This window comes from Felis catus, chromosome C2 (genome assembly GCF_018350175.1).
Source record: "Felis catus isolate Fca126 chromosome C2, F.catus_Fca126_mat1.0, whole genome shotgun sequence".
Taxonomy (NCBI): Eukaryota; Metazoa; Chordata; class Mammalia; order Carnivora; family Felidae; genus Felis; species Felis catus.
The window spans coordinates 141,709,448-141,725,087 of NC_058376.1; the positions used below are offsets into that span (position 1 = coordinate 141,709,448).

Consider the following 15,640-nt stretch of genomic DNA (forward strand, 5'->3'; position numbering starts at 1 on the left):
GGAGATTAGGGCCACTGACCCCTCCCCCCTCGGCACGGTCAAAAATCCACGTATAAATTTTGTCTCCCCCAAAACTGACCTAGTAATAGCCTACTGGTGACCAACAGCCTTACCGGTAACATAAGCCATCAATTAACGTATTTTCTATGCTGTATGTATTATATACTCTAATCTCACAGTAAAGTAAGCTAGAGAAAATAAAATGTTAAGAAAATACTGTACCGTGTTTACCGGAAAAAAAAAATCTGTGTGTAAGTAGACCCACACAGTTCAAACCCATATTGTTCCAAGTCATCCATCTAGTTAAAAGTCAAACTGGAGAGGGAGGGGAGGGTGGGTGATGGGTATTGAGGAGGGCACCTGTTGGGATGAGCACTGGGTGTTGTATGGAAACCAATTTGACAATAGATTTCGTAGTAAAAAAAAAAAGTCAAACTGTAGTAGAAAATAAGTGGGAGAAGGGATTTAGAATTGGCTGATGAGAGAAGAACTCAATGAGGCAAGTGCGAAAGGGAGCTGACCATGTATTTGGAGGGGAGATGCTATTATAGGCAGTGGGAAGCCCTGGAGAGAAGGTCTGAGGCTGGAATAAATCTGAGGTCCTCTGGGAGCCCACAAGAAAGATCACTGGGGCTGGATTAATGAGCAGGGGGAGGTGTGGTCTAGCTTGCCATTGGAAGGGAAGACAGAGGCCGGATTAGCGGGCTTTTGTAGCCCACCTGAAGGAATTTGATTTTGTCCTTACTGTCACGTGGCATCACTGATAAGTGATAAACATTGAGGGGCATCACATTTGTGGTTTTAAAATATTAACTGCTTAGCCTACTATGTGGGGGAATGAGTTGGGGAAAGAGCTGGGAGTGAGAGTGAGAGATCACCACCAGTTAAGAAGTCCAGGCAAGGCTTGGTGATGGCTTGGACTGAGATGGTGGCAGTGAAGATACAGGAAAATGAAAAATTAAATTTGAAAATGAAGAGGAGTGAGTGGATTTGGGTAAATAAGAGGTAGAACCAACATGATAATAGCACGTAAAAGGGGCACAGAGAATGCTGGATAGATGGATGGGTGGGTGGATAGATGGGTGGGTGAATGGATAGATGGGTGGGTGGCTACTAGTTCTTCAGTATAAATCTGACGGGCCAATCTCAACCTTTGCGAGAGGACAGAGTAATATTTAAGCTAGTTTCTAGAAGTGTTCCCCTTCCTCATGTGGGTCCCTAGTATCCCATGATTCCTCACTCATGATTTTAGTGATGGAGTTCTGCTGGTGAAGGTGTTACATTACTTACCAGTGATCTTGCCAGAAAACCTTACGTGTGGTTAGGCATGCAACTGGGTGAAGGGTCGGGTGTGTGTAATAGCCTGGGAGCAAAGTGTGTAAAGAGCCAGCTTTTTTGCACGCTTGCATTGGGCGAGGTGGTGTCCTGGCTGTTTTTTTATAGGCTTACTTCAGTTAATCCTTACGACTGTCCTATGAGGTTGACACCAGCCCCTTGTACAAATAAGGAACCTAAAGCTTAAAGAAGGCAGGTCACTTGCTTGAGGTCACAGGGGGTCCGTGGCAGGAATGATTCGCTCCCTAACTCAGCTATGTAGTTAAGAACCTCCTATGTCTATTCTAACTTGCTAGCCCTCCAAATTCTGATTTTCCATAGTAATTTAATGACCGAAGAAGCTTTGAACCATAGCCCTGAACATTCACTGTTCTAGCTCATTCTTCAGTGAGACAAAGGCTCTAGAGATCCTCGTGAGCCGCTGCCGATGTAAGTCAGTGATGGGCACTTTGACTCAGTTTCTTCCCTGGGGAGACTTAGCTGGGAATCCCTCAGCTGAGACGCACTAACAGTGGTAGTGAAAGAGCGTTGTATGTTTCCAGTGAACCAGTTCCCTAAAGGGTAGAGGTCGAGACAGCTGGGCTTTGAAGGCGGTCAGCTCTAAGTTCAATTCCAGCTCCAAGCTGTCTGTGAACTGGAGTTTCCTTAAGTACAAAATGGGGCTCAGCCAACCTCAGTAGTGTGTAACAGGATTAGCTTCTACATGAAGCATTTAGTCCAGATCCTTCCAAGCATGGGGTAAGTAGAACAAAGGACAACTATTACTACCCTTATGTCTTAAGGTAAGGAGGGTTGTTTTTTTCTTTTTGGGGTAACTAGATGTTGTTGGCATTCCTCTAACAAATCTAAATGCGATTATTTGTCCTTGAGTGAGTAAACATTAACTGTAGGTAATTACCTTTGCCTCCACAGAATTTAAGAGAAAAAAACAGATCACTATAAGCCTCAGAAAAAAAGGCCTTTTTCGCCAGATTTCTTGCTGTTTGTTTCTTTACCTCAGTCTCTCCTATTCAGAGCATAATGAGCAACAAGAAGCCAGGCGGGAGGCCTGTGGACGAGGTGCTCCACAGGCCGAGCCAAAAGCCTGAGGAAAATGCTTGCCAAACGCTGATGTTTGACTAATTGGTAATGTCTGGGGAATTGGCACCAGGAGAAAAGAAAGTAACGAGGCCGGTGGATGTTGAGGAAGGAAGACAGACGGACGAGAAGCCAAGCATCGAGATTCTGGAGAAAGAGCCTGGCCAACATGGAGTTCAAGGAAGTTTGTCAAACAGTTTTGAAATGGTCAATTAAACCGCTGACGGGCAGCTGGCCTAAGTTTCCAGCATTAGCTCTGGTGGAGTTGGACCACAGGAGGGGTGAGGCAGGAGAAGTGGAGTTTCAGGTGCTCCCTCTTGAGGCCAGACAACTCCATGCAACATCGGCCTGAGACCCCCGTTACGTTTTAGTGGCACCGAACTAGCGTAGTGCGTCAGGAGCCTAGGACCAGCCGTCTTCCGGGTTGAGCTGCTGAGGTGACTCAGACATCACATTCCCTATGCTAGTGAAGCTGGCAGTGAGCAGCCTTACAGAGGAGAAAGGTTACCAGTGTGCTGTTTGCTCATCTCCAGCCATTCTATATAGCATCCGCTAACAGGTCCGTTTCCAGAAGTGGGCCAGCAACTTTTAACAGGTTGCACTCTTCTTAAGACAGAAGCGTAAAGACCCGCTTCGCTCGGAGCCCTTCTATGAATCTGATCCACTCAAGTCAGAATAGTCTGTCCTTCACAATCTTCAGGCATGTTCACTCTCTCATATTTTCTCTTGGTCGTCGTGGTCTTTCTGAGGCAAAAAAAAAAAAAAAAAAAAAAAAAAAAGGCCGACTATGGCTCTCTCCTGCTGCAAATTGTGCAAAAGGCAGTGGGATGAGGAGTAACGAATATTATTCACAGCTATTTGGAGGGTGAACGCGACAGCTTTGAAAAAATAGTTTAGCATTATTTGGTGAAGCGGAGGGTATGTTTATGTAGTGACCTAACCATATTCTGTCTTGCTCTCTCTTAGATGTAAATGTCCTAGGTATAGGTGTGTGTTTTTCTTCTAGAAAAATGTATACAGGAATGTTCTCAGCCAGTAGTATTCAAAGGAGCCAAATGCTGGAAGTGATTCCATTTAGAATACATAAATAAAGTCAAAGCATGAAATACTATACAGCAGTGAAATTGTGCAGAACTTGAGTGAATCCTAGATTGCATCCTAACAGGATTAGGTCACAGAAAAATATGTAAGTTTCCATACACACACACACACACACACACACACACACACATATGTATGATATCGTATATATATAATCTCCTATATATAATCTCATATACATATATATGAATGTCTTATATATATATGAATATCATATATATATTAGGGGGTACTGGCAATGTCTGTTACAACTTGCATTGGCATTTGGAAATCTGAATGTAGTAAAATCAAGATGCTGAGTAACTAAATGGGTTCCTTGAGTGATAGTTCATCAACTTTCCAACTTGTTTTCTGAAAGATGATACAGAGAAGTCCCAAGGCTCCTTGCTGGAAAGTCCCCAACCTACCCCTGCTTCAACCAGAGGCGCTCCTGTTTTCTGTTTTCTATGTTGATAGATTTTGTTTGAAAGAAAAGATACAGACACTTAAAGAGAGAGAGAGAGAGAGAGAGAGAGAAAGAGAAAGAGAGAAAGAGGAACAAAGAACCAAAAACAAAGAAAGAAAAAAGAAAAGAGAAAAGAAAAGAAAAGAAAACCACATTCTTGACCTACAAATTATAAAAATTGTGTGTCAGGAATCTTTTCTGCCAGGTAGGAATTTGGGGAGCAAAGAAGAGCTCGATTTAATTTCCCTCAGGGTCTTTGCTGAAGGGACAAGAACAGAAATCTGGATTCAGTTTTGTTGGTAAAAATAATCTTTCCACCAAAAAAAAAAAAAAATGTAAAAAGCGACATTGTTCACCATCTTTGGACTTAATTCATTGTAACAGAGGCTGGGAGGTAGGAGTGAGGAGGGGAGATTTTGAGCTGTTTAGTTTTAATGAAATGTTTAAGGCTGAAATAATGGTTCTATATAGCTTTTGACATAATTTATTCTATTTTGTGTCAATTTGCCTGAAGAGTGTAATGTTGCAGGGTGGGGGGTGGGGAGCAGCACAGGGGCTCTCGCCGAGCCGTGGATTATAATTTACATCTAGAAAGTCTACATATTCCATAATTATGGTGTGCTATGAATTAGTAGAGTAATATTGAATATCTCCAAACCCCTTATTATGGCTTCTCACTTGAAATATGTTTTCAATATACATTTATTCAGCAGTGCTTAAACATGGCAAGTCGTAAACACACGCTTTTTAAATCATGTGGCTACATTTTCTTCCTGCTTAAATGTAAGATCAGATGTTATTAACAGCAGAGGGGGGGCAGAACCAGGAGAGAGGAGCTGTTAAAAAACAAATAGCATTTTTTATTTTAAAAGAAACGTCTCCTGTTTATGATACTCTTTCCCCACGGCGAAAGAGGAAAGAGTGCTTAGAGGCTTTCGGTAGTTTCTCCGGTGATGATTTATTTTATTTTTGTGGCACTTTACCTTCTAAGAGCAATATATGTTTGAAATCGGCCATATATTACACGAATATGCTTGACCAACCGATTTGGTTAGTAGTGCTCTCTGGCTAAGGTCCAGGAAGAAGCACTAATGATCCAGCTCTCAGATGATTAAGAACATGGTCCAAATGGCTGAAGCCCTGAAGAGGCTTCCTATAACTGTCTCTGAAGTGAGAATTTAGCTTCATTCTTGTGGCAAGTGGCCCAGGCACTGAGCCACAAGATGAGGGAATTCCGCCCAGGGACCACAATTAAGTATTTTTGGAAAGAGCCATTGCTCTCCAGGACATTTAAAATTCGCTTTAGAGGCTAACCTCTCCATGTTTGGCACTCCTGAATGTGCTTATTTGAGTCCTATGCTTGCAATTTCAGCATGCTGACACCAGGGGGCAGGCAGTCCTGAGGTCATGCCACATTTCCTGTTCAACACAGCTAGGCTCCCTTCAGTGTAGCTGTGAGTTGAAAGGGATTGAGGAATCAAAAGAGAGTTCTTTATGAAAAAATTAACACTGGGGCGCCTGGGTGGCTCAGTCGGTTAAGCGGCCGACTTCGGCTCAGGTCATGATCTCGCGGTCCGTGAGTTCGAGCCCCGCGTCGGGCTCTGTGCTGACAGCTCAGAGCCTGAAGCCTGTTTCAGATTCTGTGTCTCCCTCTCTCTGACCCTCCCCTGTTCATGCTCTGTCTCTCCCTGTCTCAAAAATAAATAAAACGTTAAAAAAAAATTAACACTTGCTAAAAACACTACAGAGGTCACCCCCACTTTTAAATCTAACACATTCATTGTAAAGGCCATGTGAATGTGCACTAATTAAAAGCTTTCCCTATTTTTAGAAATATACTGAACTTAATTATAATGTGGTCTTACAGGGGAAATATTACTGTGTTTATGTAAACACAATATTTTCTCTACCACAGTTCAACAAGCTGTATCAAGTTTGGGATAGATGGTTATATTTTAATAACCTTGAATAAGAGATTTCGTAGATAAAATAAATATATTGGTGTCAGGAAATAATAGAATATAGAAAGATTATAATAGGACTAAAGGAAATCTAAAACATTATAAAAATAAATGGCCAAACTTAACGTCTAATGAATTGCCTGGCTTGTTATTTCACGAGAGGATCAAAATATTATTTTACATTTTGTGCTTTTGGTTTTCCATGGGTGGTACAAGCATATAGAATGTGGGTTAATGTTTGAATATATTTTATCAATGAAGAGGAGAGGAGAGATTGCATTCATATGCCAGCAAATAAAATAAGTACTTGCTGGGGTGCCTGGGTGGCTCAGTTGTTTGAACATCTGACTCTTGATTTCAGCTCAGGTCATGATCTCGCGGTTTCGAGTTTGATCTCTGCATCGTGCTCTGCACTGACAGCATGGAGCCTGTTTGGGATTACCTCTCTCCTTCTCTCTCTCTCCCTCTCTCCCACTCAGTGTGCTCTCTCTCTCTCTCCCTGTCTCAAAAGAGGTAAATAAACTTAAAAATAAATAGGTGCACCCGGGTTGCTCAGTCGGTAGAGTGTCCAACTTCAGCTCGGGTCATGATCTCACAGTTCACGGGTTCAAGCCCCACATCAACTCTGTGCTGACAGCTTGGAGTCTGGAGCTTGCTTTGGATTCTGTATCTCCCTCTCTCTCTCTGCCCTACCCCGCTTGCACGCTGTGTCTTTCTGTCTCTCAAAAAGGAATATGTCCAAAAATTTAAAAAACAAACAAACAAAAAGAAATCCTTTTACCATGTGCTACTTGAAGGCCCCAGATGATGTTTAACTCAGCTCTAACTTCTTGTAGTGTTAAGCATTCAGTTTATCCTTTTATAACCAACGGTCAGAAAGCAAGAACATTATAGGTGTGGACTTCGAAATGAGTCAGAACACCAAGCGTTACCATGAGCCGGCCATAAAACTTGGAGCAAATAACCAAAGCATTTGTAACATTAGAGTAATAATAGTACCTACTCCCAGGGTGCAGAAGGTTGGGTGGGAACCTGTGAACAGTGGGTAGGTTCTCTGTATTTGATTTAGAGTAAGTACTCAACTCAATAAGTGTTACTTATTGTTACTGTTACTATTATTATTTATAATAATGGGTCTTTACTTGAGTTTCCGAATCTGAGTATTCTGGGTTCTTAAACCTGTTTTTATACTGTAAGTAAACGCAGAGAACAGTCCCTGCTTCACAGATCCTGTGGCAATAGAACATGGGCTTTTCCGCATCTCCCCCCTTTCCGTTAAGTGTCTGAATATAAGCACACATGCAGTGTCCTTAGCAGTGATTTTCCTGGGTCCCTCTGGCATCATCTTCACTAAACACAGCCGTCTGGATACCGACTTTTTCTTGTCAGAGAATGTGCTGCTTTTCAGAGAAAATGTTACAAATAAACGCATCTAGCCATGTTTCAAGTTTGCATTTTGTTTTAGGTAATGAGTGGATCATTTGTTTTTAATTGGAGTATAATTGACATTCAATGTGACGTTAGTTTCAGGTAAACAACACAGTGATTTGACAATTCTGTACATTACTTTCTGCTCACCATGATAAATATAGTCACCATACGTTATTGCAATATTATTAACTATATTCCCTATGCTGTACTTTTCATCTCCCTGACTTATTTATTTTATAACTAGAGGTTTGTACCTCTTAATTTCCATGATCTATTTTGTCCCTGCCCCCCCCCATCCATTTCCCCTATGGCAACGACCAATCTGTTCTTTGTATTTAATGGTCTTCTTTTTGTTTGTTCATTTGTTTTCTAGATTCCACATATAAGCGAAATCATACGGTATTTGTCTTTCTCTGTCTGACCTTTTTCACTTAGCATAATACCTTTTAGGTCCATCTATGTTATTACAAATGATAAGATTTCAATCTTTTTTATGGCCGAGTAATATTCCATTGTATATATACCACATCTTCTTTATCCATTCATCTGTGGCTGGACACTTGGCTTGCTTCCATATGTTGGCTGTTGTAAATAACGTTGCAGTAAACATAGGGGTGCATTTATCTTTTTGGAGTCGTGTTTTAATTTTCTTTGGGTAAATACTCAGCAGTGGAATTACTGGAACATATGGCATTTCTATTTTTAATTTTTTGGGGAACCTCCATACTGTTTTCCACAATGGCTGTACCAGTTTTCATCCCCACCCACAGTGCTCAAGGGTGTTTTTCTCTCCACTTCCTTGCCAACACTTGTTATCTCTTGTCTTTTTGATAATAGCCGTTCTGACAGGTGTAAGGTGGTGCGCTATTGTGGTTATGATTCACGCTTCCCTGATTGTTAATGACGATAAGCATCTTTTTTATGTATTCGTTACCCATCTGCATGCTTTCTTTGGAAAAATGTCTATTCAGCTCCTCCACCCATTTTTTTAATTGGACTTTTTTTGCTGTTGATTCATAGGAGTTCTTTTTTTTTTTTTATTTGTTTTTAATGTTTATTTATTTTTGAGAGAGACAGAGACAGGATGTGAGTGAGTTAGGGGCAGAGAGAGAGGGAGACACAGAATCCAAAGCAGGCTCCAGGCTCTGAGAGGTCAGCACAGAGCCCGACGTGAGGCTCGAACTACCTGAGCTGAAGTCGGACGCTCAATCGACTGAGCCACCCAGCCGCCCCATAGGAGTTCTTTATGTATTTTGGATGTTAATCCCTTTCCGATAATATCATTTGCAAATATCCTCTCCTACTCAGTAGGTTGCCTTTCTGTTTTGTTGATTGTTTCCTTTGCTGTCCATAAGCTTTTTATTTTGATACAGTCCCAGTAGTTTATTTTTGCTTTTGTTTTCATTGTCTGAAGACACATATCCATAAATACGTTGCTAAGGCTAATATCCAAGAGACTACCGCCAGTGTCTTATTTTAGGGGTTTTATGATTTCGTGTCCCACATTTAGGCCTTTCATCCATTTTGAGTTTATTTTTGTATGTGGTGTAATAAAGTGCTCTAGTTTCAGGGCACCTGGATGGCTCAGTCAGTTGACTGTCCGACTTCAGCTCAGGTCATGATCTCACTGCTAGTGGGTTCAAGCCCCGCATCAGGCTCTGTGCTTACAGCTCAGAGCTTGGGGTCTGCTTCAGATTCTTTGTCTCCCTCTCTCTCTGCCCTCTCCTGCTCATACTCTGTCTGTCTCTCTCTCTCAAAAAAAAAAAAAAAAAAAAAAAAAGAATAAACATTAAAAAAATTAAAAAAACCAAAGTTCTAGTTTCTAGTTTTTTCAGCACCATTTATTGAAGATTGTCTTTTTCCCCAGTGTATATTCTTGCCTCTTTGTTGTAGATTAATTGACCAAATAGTTGTGTGTGTATTTCTTGGTTCTCTATTCAGTTCTCTTGATCTATGTGTCTGTTTTTGTGCCAGTACCATACTGTTTTGATTACTGTAGCTTTGTAGTATATCTTGAAATCTGGGTTTGTGATGTCTCCAGCTTTGTTCTACTTTCTCAAGATTGCTTTTGCTGAGTGGATCATCTTTAAAAGGACTGGCGGGTATAGGACCGCCAGTGCACTGAAGACTTGAAGAAGTTCCTTCTCCTGCTGAGGTGGGGTGAGTGGGGGCCTGCTTAGCCCCTCCAAAGACTCCTCCATGAGGGCCCAGCTGTATTACTCTGAAGCATAAACCATCCTCTCTATGCTTGCCAATAATGTGAATGAAATGATCAAAATATAGATGTGACGGTGGGAGAAAGAAAATACGAGCAGGTTAGATTTATTGTATTAACCATACAGAGTAGGGGGAGGAGAAAATAATCAGATTTCTTTCCCAGTGGAAGACAAAAAGTAAGGATGCAGGCTGGATTTTAATTTAGCCACTAGTTGGGCCAGCTGAATGTTCTGTTGGTTACTAAATTTCTCAGGGCTTTGGGTCAGTAACTTTAGCTCTCGGTCCTCTTTTTTGTTTCTCTGTCAATGAGTATTGATGTGTTCTGAATTAGAGATCTCTTGGTTGAGGTCACTTGCTTGGGGTGATGTCAGAGAGGAGAGTATTATTTGGTGATTAACTAGCTTTAGCTCCTGTCTCTACCACCTACCGGCCATGTGATCTTGGGCAAAAAACCTCTCCAGGCCTCAGTGTCCTTATCTCTATAACAGGAGGGGATAGGGATTCCTATGGCATTAGGTTGCTCTACAAATTATAGGAATTTCTATGTAGGGTGCCGGGCCCTGAGGAAGCCTCTGTAAATGTTCAGCTGAAGTGAAGAGACAGTCAGAGATCATGATGGTGATGCCAGGGGTCCCCAATCCACCCTTACTCCCACTACACAAATTTTTTTTTCCTATCTGCTATTTCACTCATGTTAAGGCCGATGGGATCACAAAAGAGCATATACTCTCATTTGAAGGGCATGAGGCTAGAAAGAGTGGTCAAGTGTCTTTTCTAAAGTCACACAGCTGGTTAGGAACAAAGCCAGGCCTAAAACCGTGGTCTACAAAATACCACTCTTGTGCGAATCACATCTGCCATGCCAGATTCCCACCGGAAGAAGGCATTTTAAAGTGTAAATGCCCACGAAGACTTAACAGGTCCAGTTTCTTCAAGACTGAAGCGGAAATTAGATTATACCCATTCATATCCACCGCACTGATGGCTTATAGAAAAGCCCATGGGGGGAGAGAGAGAAAGACGGAATGGAATTGAGACGTTTCGAGGAGGAACGATGTTCCAAGCCAAACCATTCCTCACAAAGTGGAGTGCAAAACTAGGTAACATGTGCGGTTTCAAGAAAAACACTGAGTTTTTTTTTTTTTTTTTTTTTTAATCTTTAGGCTCTGGCGAATATGGGGAATTTAGTTTGGTACAGCTAAAAAAAGGTGAAGTGCAGTGAAAAATAAAATGCAGATGTCCTGCTGTTCTGAGCCAACGCGGCTGGGTATTTCTGGAAGAAACAGTATCTCAGAAATTTATTGGTGGCTGGAGGCAGGAGGGGTGAGGTTGCTGAGATAAATGGGGGCGGGGGGGGGGGCAGAGGGACCTGTCCGCGGGAGTTTCATTAGCTGCTGGGGGGGGGGTGCATCACCATGAGGCAAGAACTTTTGTAACCCTAGAAAAAGAAAGTTGGGGAGTTTTCCGGTGACATTTTGGATTGAGAAAGAAAAGAAACCCACATTTTGCTGAGCAAGATGGCCAGTCCAGTTCAGAGAATTGAGTAAGAGATGAAATTCCCAGAATCACAGGAAAAACTAGTCTAGGACTTCCCTGGGGAGCACCCAGATCAAACACTGACCCGAGGGATCTCCTGCAGTTCGCTGACGGGGGCGCCTACTGCAGTTGGAGGCTTGGGACCGAGTCCAGAAAAGACCCCAAACCCGCAGGGACCCAGGGAGTTGAAAGTGTGGTTTGGCCCTAGTGGAAAAGAAAGGCGGTTGGTCAAGAGAGGTCTGCTAATAGAAAGGCGGCTGAAAACAAGAAGCATCTGGAAAGGGCCATCAAATGCTTTAAACTCATGCCAAGCTAATTGAGTAATGTGAGTGCATGTTCTTGTAAATTATTTCAACTGTATATAGTTCTTCCCCTGAGATTGCCTTACCCTGCAGTTCGAGATTGGTTGTGTGTTTGAATAGACTCTGCACGGGCTGTTGCTGCCTATGTGCACACATGGTTGATAGATTATAGTCTGCGTTCCCAGTACTGTGCACTGATGGGCTGGGTTCTCACAACGCATTGTTTAAGGTGGCAGATAGTATAATTCCCATATTGCAGATGTCAAAACTGAGGCTCTCGCAGGGCTGTTTGGCTGTGGTGCTCTTAGTTCCTTACCCCACGCTGCCATGTGTCCTGAAAATGCTGTGGGGGGAGGGGAACCCACAGACAAGGGTGCATTTCTGAACTCTTTCGGTAGGAGGCTTTCCTCCTTTGGCCAGCCTTGAATGACAGTGTCTTTTCACTTAGGAATCCCTGGATTCCTTCTTCGGGAAAGCCTGGTAGAGACCCCTTCAGTTCTTAAACCTGGGGATGAGAGTTCTAACTATAATCACCATGAAGAATCTTACTGTTCTTTACACAGGACCTTCTCCCATCCCTGCTGCCTGGTGTCCTACCCCTTCTGCTCTCCTCACGGACAGCTCCCCAGATGTCCGCCAGCCTACTGTGCTTCCGCATGGAAGTCAGAGAATCTAGGTCAGTTTATCCAAGTAGAAAGTGTTATTTTATTGAGTTAACTCTGTGCAAACTGCTGCCTCAGTGCTTTATAGAAACAAAGTCCCTTGTGTCCAGGGCATTTTCTCTGGAAGTTTTCAGAGGCCTCCAAGTAATCACTTAGACTTAAAATCAAACAATGAAAACCCTTCTTTTTTTAGAAACGGTGTTTCCCGGTAACACATGTCTCTCTCTCTGTTTTGTCAGACACTAAATCAGTTCAGCCTTTTGGGTGGTGGGAAGGCTGTAAGTGAAATTGCTAGGAGTACTGCATCAATGTCCAGAAAGATCGGAATGCACCTTACAGAATGGGAGACTGAGACCCATTTCTCGATGACGCAATGTCCTTATTATTCCCGTAACTTGACCCGGTAGATATCATTAAGCCCCAACCGGTCATCAAATGAGAAAGGGAGCCTTTTGGTTGCTAAACATTGTTTTGAATTCTATCTTCTCATTGGGAATGGATGTCTTTATAATTGTGGGTTTTTAATATCTCTTTAAAAGTTTATTCATTTATTTATTTTGAAAGAGAGAAAGAGAGAGCCGGGGAAAGGCAGAAAGAGAGGGGGAGAGAGGGAATCCCAAGAAGCCTCCACACTGTCAGCACAGAGCCCGACACGGGGCTTGATCTCACAAACCGTGAGATCATGACCTGAGCCGACATCAAGAGTCGGGCACTTAACGGACTGAGCCACCCAGACACCCCCTGGTTTTTTTAATGTCTTAACACTGTAGTCATGCTCTTTTATAATAATACTTTCCAACATTTTAGAGTAGCGTCACTCAAAGTGTGGCCTGTAGACCAGAGCCAGTCCACAAATACTGTTACCAGACCCGGTAAGACAGGCACAGAAATTCAGAACAGGCATGTAGAAACTTTTAGCAGCGTGCTCACCCCGTATCATCCAAGCAGCATTTCGTTTTTCTCGCAATTTCTCTGTTGTTTTATTTTATTAAAGTATTTATCGTAGATTAGAAATGGGCCCCTGCCCCCACCCACCCACACACACAGAATTCTGGTCCTTCCCCCAAAGATAGTTTGAGAAGAACCATTGTTAAGACATCCAGCATCTCATTTGAATGCTGCCTACAGTTTTATGAGGGAGATCAGCGCTGCACGTTAAGGTCCATCTTACGGATAAATAAAGCCAGGCTCAGAGAGGTCAAAACACGTGGCCTCGCGCATGTGTGGTATTGTGATCCGGTTCTTCGTACCCGGAGCCAGCAGTTGACGAAGGTATCACTCTGCTGATCACAGACAAGTTAGAGCCAGGGTCATCTGCGAACACTTGCCTAAGCCCTTTTTTTCGAGGAGGTATCTCTGTGTACGACTGACCTTGAATGATCTATGAACAGATAACCTTTGATAACATTGGAGTTCTCCTAATTCAGAAAGCAGTTACGCACCTACAGGCTGGCTAATTTCCTGTGCTTTGCAAAGTGGTCAGAAGATAGTAACTGCTAAGAAGCTCGAGGTTTGGAGGAGCACCTAGGGGACCCTGCAGCCCCTTGGCATTGACCTCTTGACGGCACCTGGGACAGCCCTGCGCCGCAGGAGGAATGTGCCAGGCTAGAAAGCATGCGGTTGGGAGAATCAGGGACAGCTACAGAGTCCTTCCTCATGTCCTGGCCACCCCTTCTCTGTTTTGCCTGTTGGCCCGAGATCTACCTCCTCAAGATACTAAGAATGAGGCCCCATATGTACTTGTAGGCGTGGTGCCACTCCTGAACCATCTTCTTCCACCCAAGGCAAAACTCCCTAGTTTATTGAAGGATTCCTTGGTTGGCAGGACTTCAAAAATACCCCACCCCAGCCTCCTCATCCTAGCCACGCCCTGCATTCTCTTTAGTCAATGTCCATCCTTAAGTGGGGAGTCCCCCACCCCAAAGCTGAGCCTGGCATGCCAAAGGGGGTCTGTTGAGATTATGGGAAAGGATCATTTATTTTCTTTGATCCACACACGATTTCATAGAACGTAGTCTGCATGACCTGTTTTGCAGACACATCCTACTGCTGTGTTGTAACGAGATAAAGATCCTATGTCTTTTTGACGTGAACATCCGCATTTGGCTAGTAGTTATTCTCTTTGTGGGATTTACTAATTTATTGATGAATGTATTAATCGGTGGATTCCTTTCTTCACCCATCATCCAGGCCAGCCAACCAGTGGAATTCTATAATACTTGCTTTCGGATTTTAATCCTATCGTTTATTTTGGGACAACCTACTGCTCAGTGGAAGGAGAACAGTTTTAGGTCTTCTAATCCTCTTGGTTATTTTGGTCCGGAATCCCCTGGGTCTGGGTAGGCATCAGCCTCTGGTCCACACCTCAGGGTATGGTTAGCCAAGTAACAAAATTCCAGCTAGCTGCTGAGCTGAGTGTATCAGTGAGCTCCCCAGGTGGACTCTCCATTGGTTTTAGCTGCCTCCCTCATCCTCCTTCCCTTTTAGAATCACTGATCAAGGAGGTCTCTTTGCGGTGACCTTTGTGACATCTGTTTCCGTAACATCCAGGTGTTGCCTCTGATCGTACCCAGCGTCCCAGCCTCTGATGGCCTGGTCACTGCATCTGGGGACCACGCCAGAAACTGTATGTGGGTTGCCTCAGGGGGTCCAGAGATGGAAGAGGGGTAGGAGGGAGATTATTTCACATGTTGTAATAAGCTTATACGACTTCTGAAATTAAGAAGAGTAATAGAAAAGATGAAAGAAAAAAGAAATGAGCCCTCCTTGCTTGTTGGCTAGAGTTCAGTCCATAGTAGAACCCTCCTCTCTCAGTGGCCACCTGACTTACTCATGACCCACTCTTCTCCTGACTCCTCACATTCTGGCCTATACCCTCTACAGAGGCAATAAATGCTTCCTCCAAGTTTACTCAGCAAACTTCGGCCCATGGGCCAAAGTGGGTGGATCACCTGTTTTTGTAAATAAAGTTTTATTGGAACACAGCCATGCGCATTTGTTGATACTGATTGCCTATGGCTGCCATCCCAGTACAACCACAGAACTGAGGAGTGGTGACAGAGACAGTTCACAAAGCCTGAAATATTACTCTCTGGTCCTTTCCAAACTCAGTGTGCTGACCCCTGTTCTATGTTAATAAATGCATCCATCTAGGGGCGCCTGGGTGGCTGAGTCGGATAAGCGTTAGAGTTTGGCTCAGGTCATGATCTCACGGTTCATGAATTTGAGTCCCACGTCAGACTCTGTGCTAACAGCTCAGAGCCTGGAGCCTGCCTGCTTTGGATTCTGTGTCTCCCTCTCTCTCTGCCCCTCCCCCATGCGCGCTCGCTCATGCACTCTCTCTCTCTCTCTCTCTCTCTCTCTCTCTCTCAAAAATAAATAAACACTAAAAATAAACAAATAAATGCATTGATCTAGCTACTCTGATGGTCCTGATTCCCTGCCCACTCTCCTCAGACTTTCCACTACCTTGGTTCTCAGGACCCACGTTCCTGATGTTTCTTCCCCCAGCCCCTGTGACACTGAATCCTCGTTATCCTTTGCTGCTCACTCTGGCCACTTTTTCTATCTTCC

General features: G+C 43.4%; 1 protein-coding gene across 19 annotated transcripts in view; it reads left to right on the forward strand.

Moving 5' to 3' along the window:
- The window catches only part of RARB (retinoic acid receptor beta), a 769,461-nt gene that overhangs the window by 694,146 nt on the left and 59,675 nt on the right, over positions 1-15,640 (forward strand). The window contains exon 2 of one of the 19 annotated variants that reach the window (XM_045037700.1): positions 11,969-12,081. The exons of the other annotated variants lie outside the window; for them this stretch is intronic. Within the exon in view, the coding sequence (XP_044893635.1) occupies positions 11,969-12,081 (113 nt within the window). The remainder of the gene's footprint in view (positions 1-11,968; positions 12,082-15,640) is intronic. 19 annotated transcript variants of the gene reach the window in all.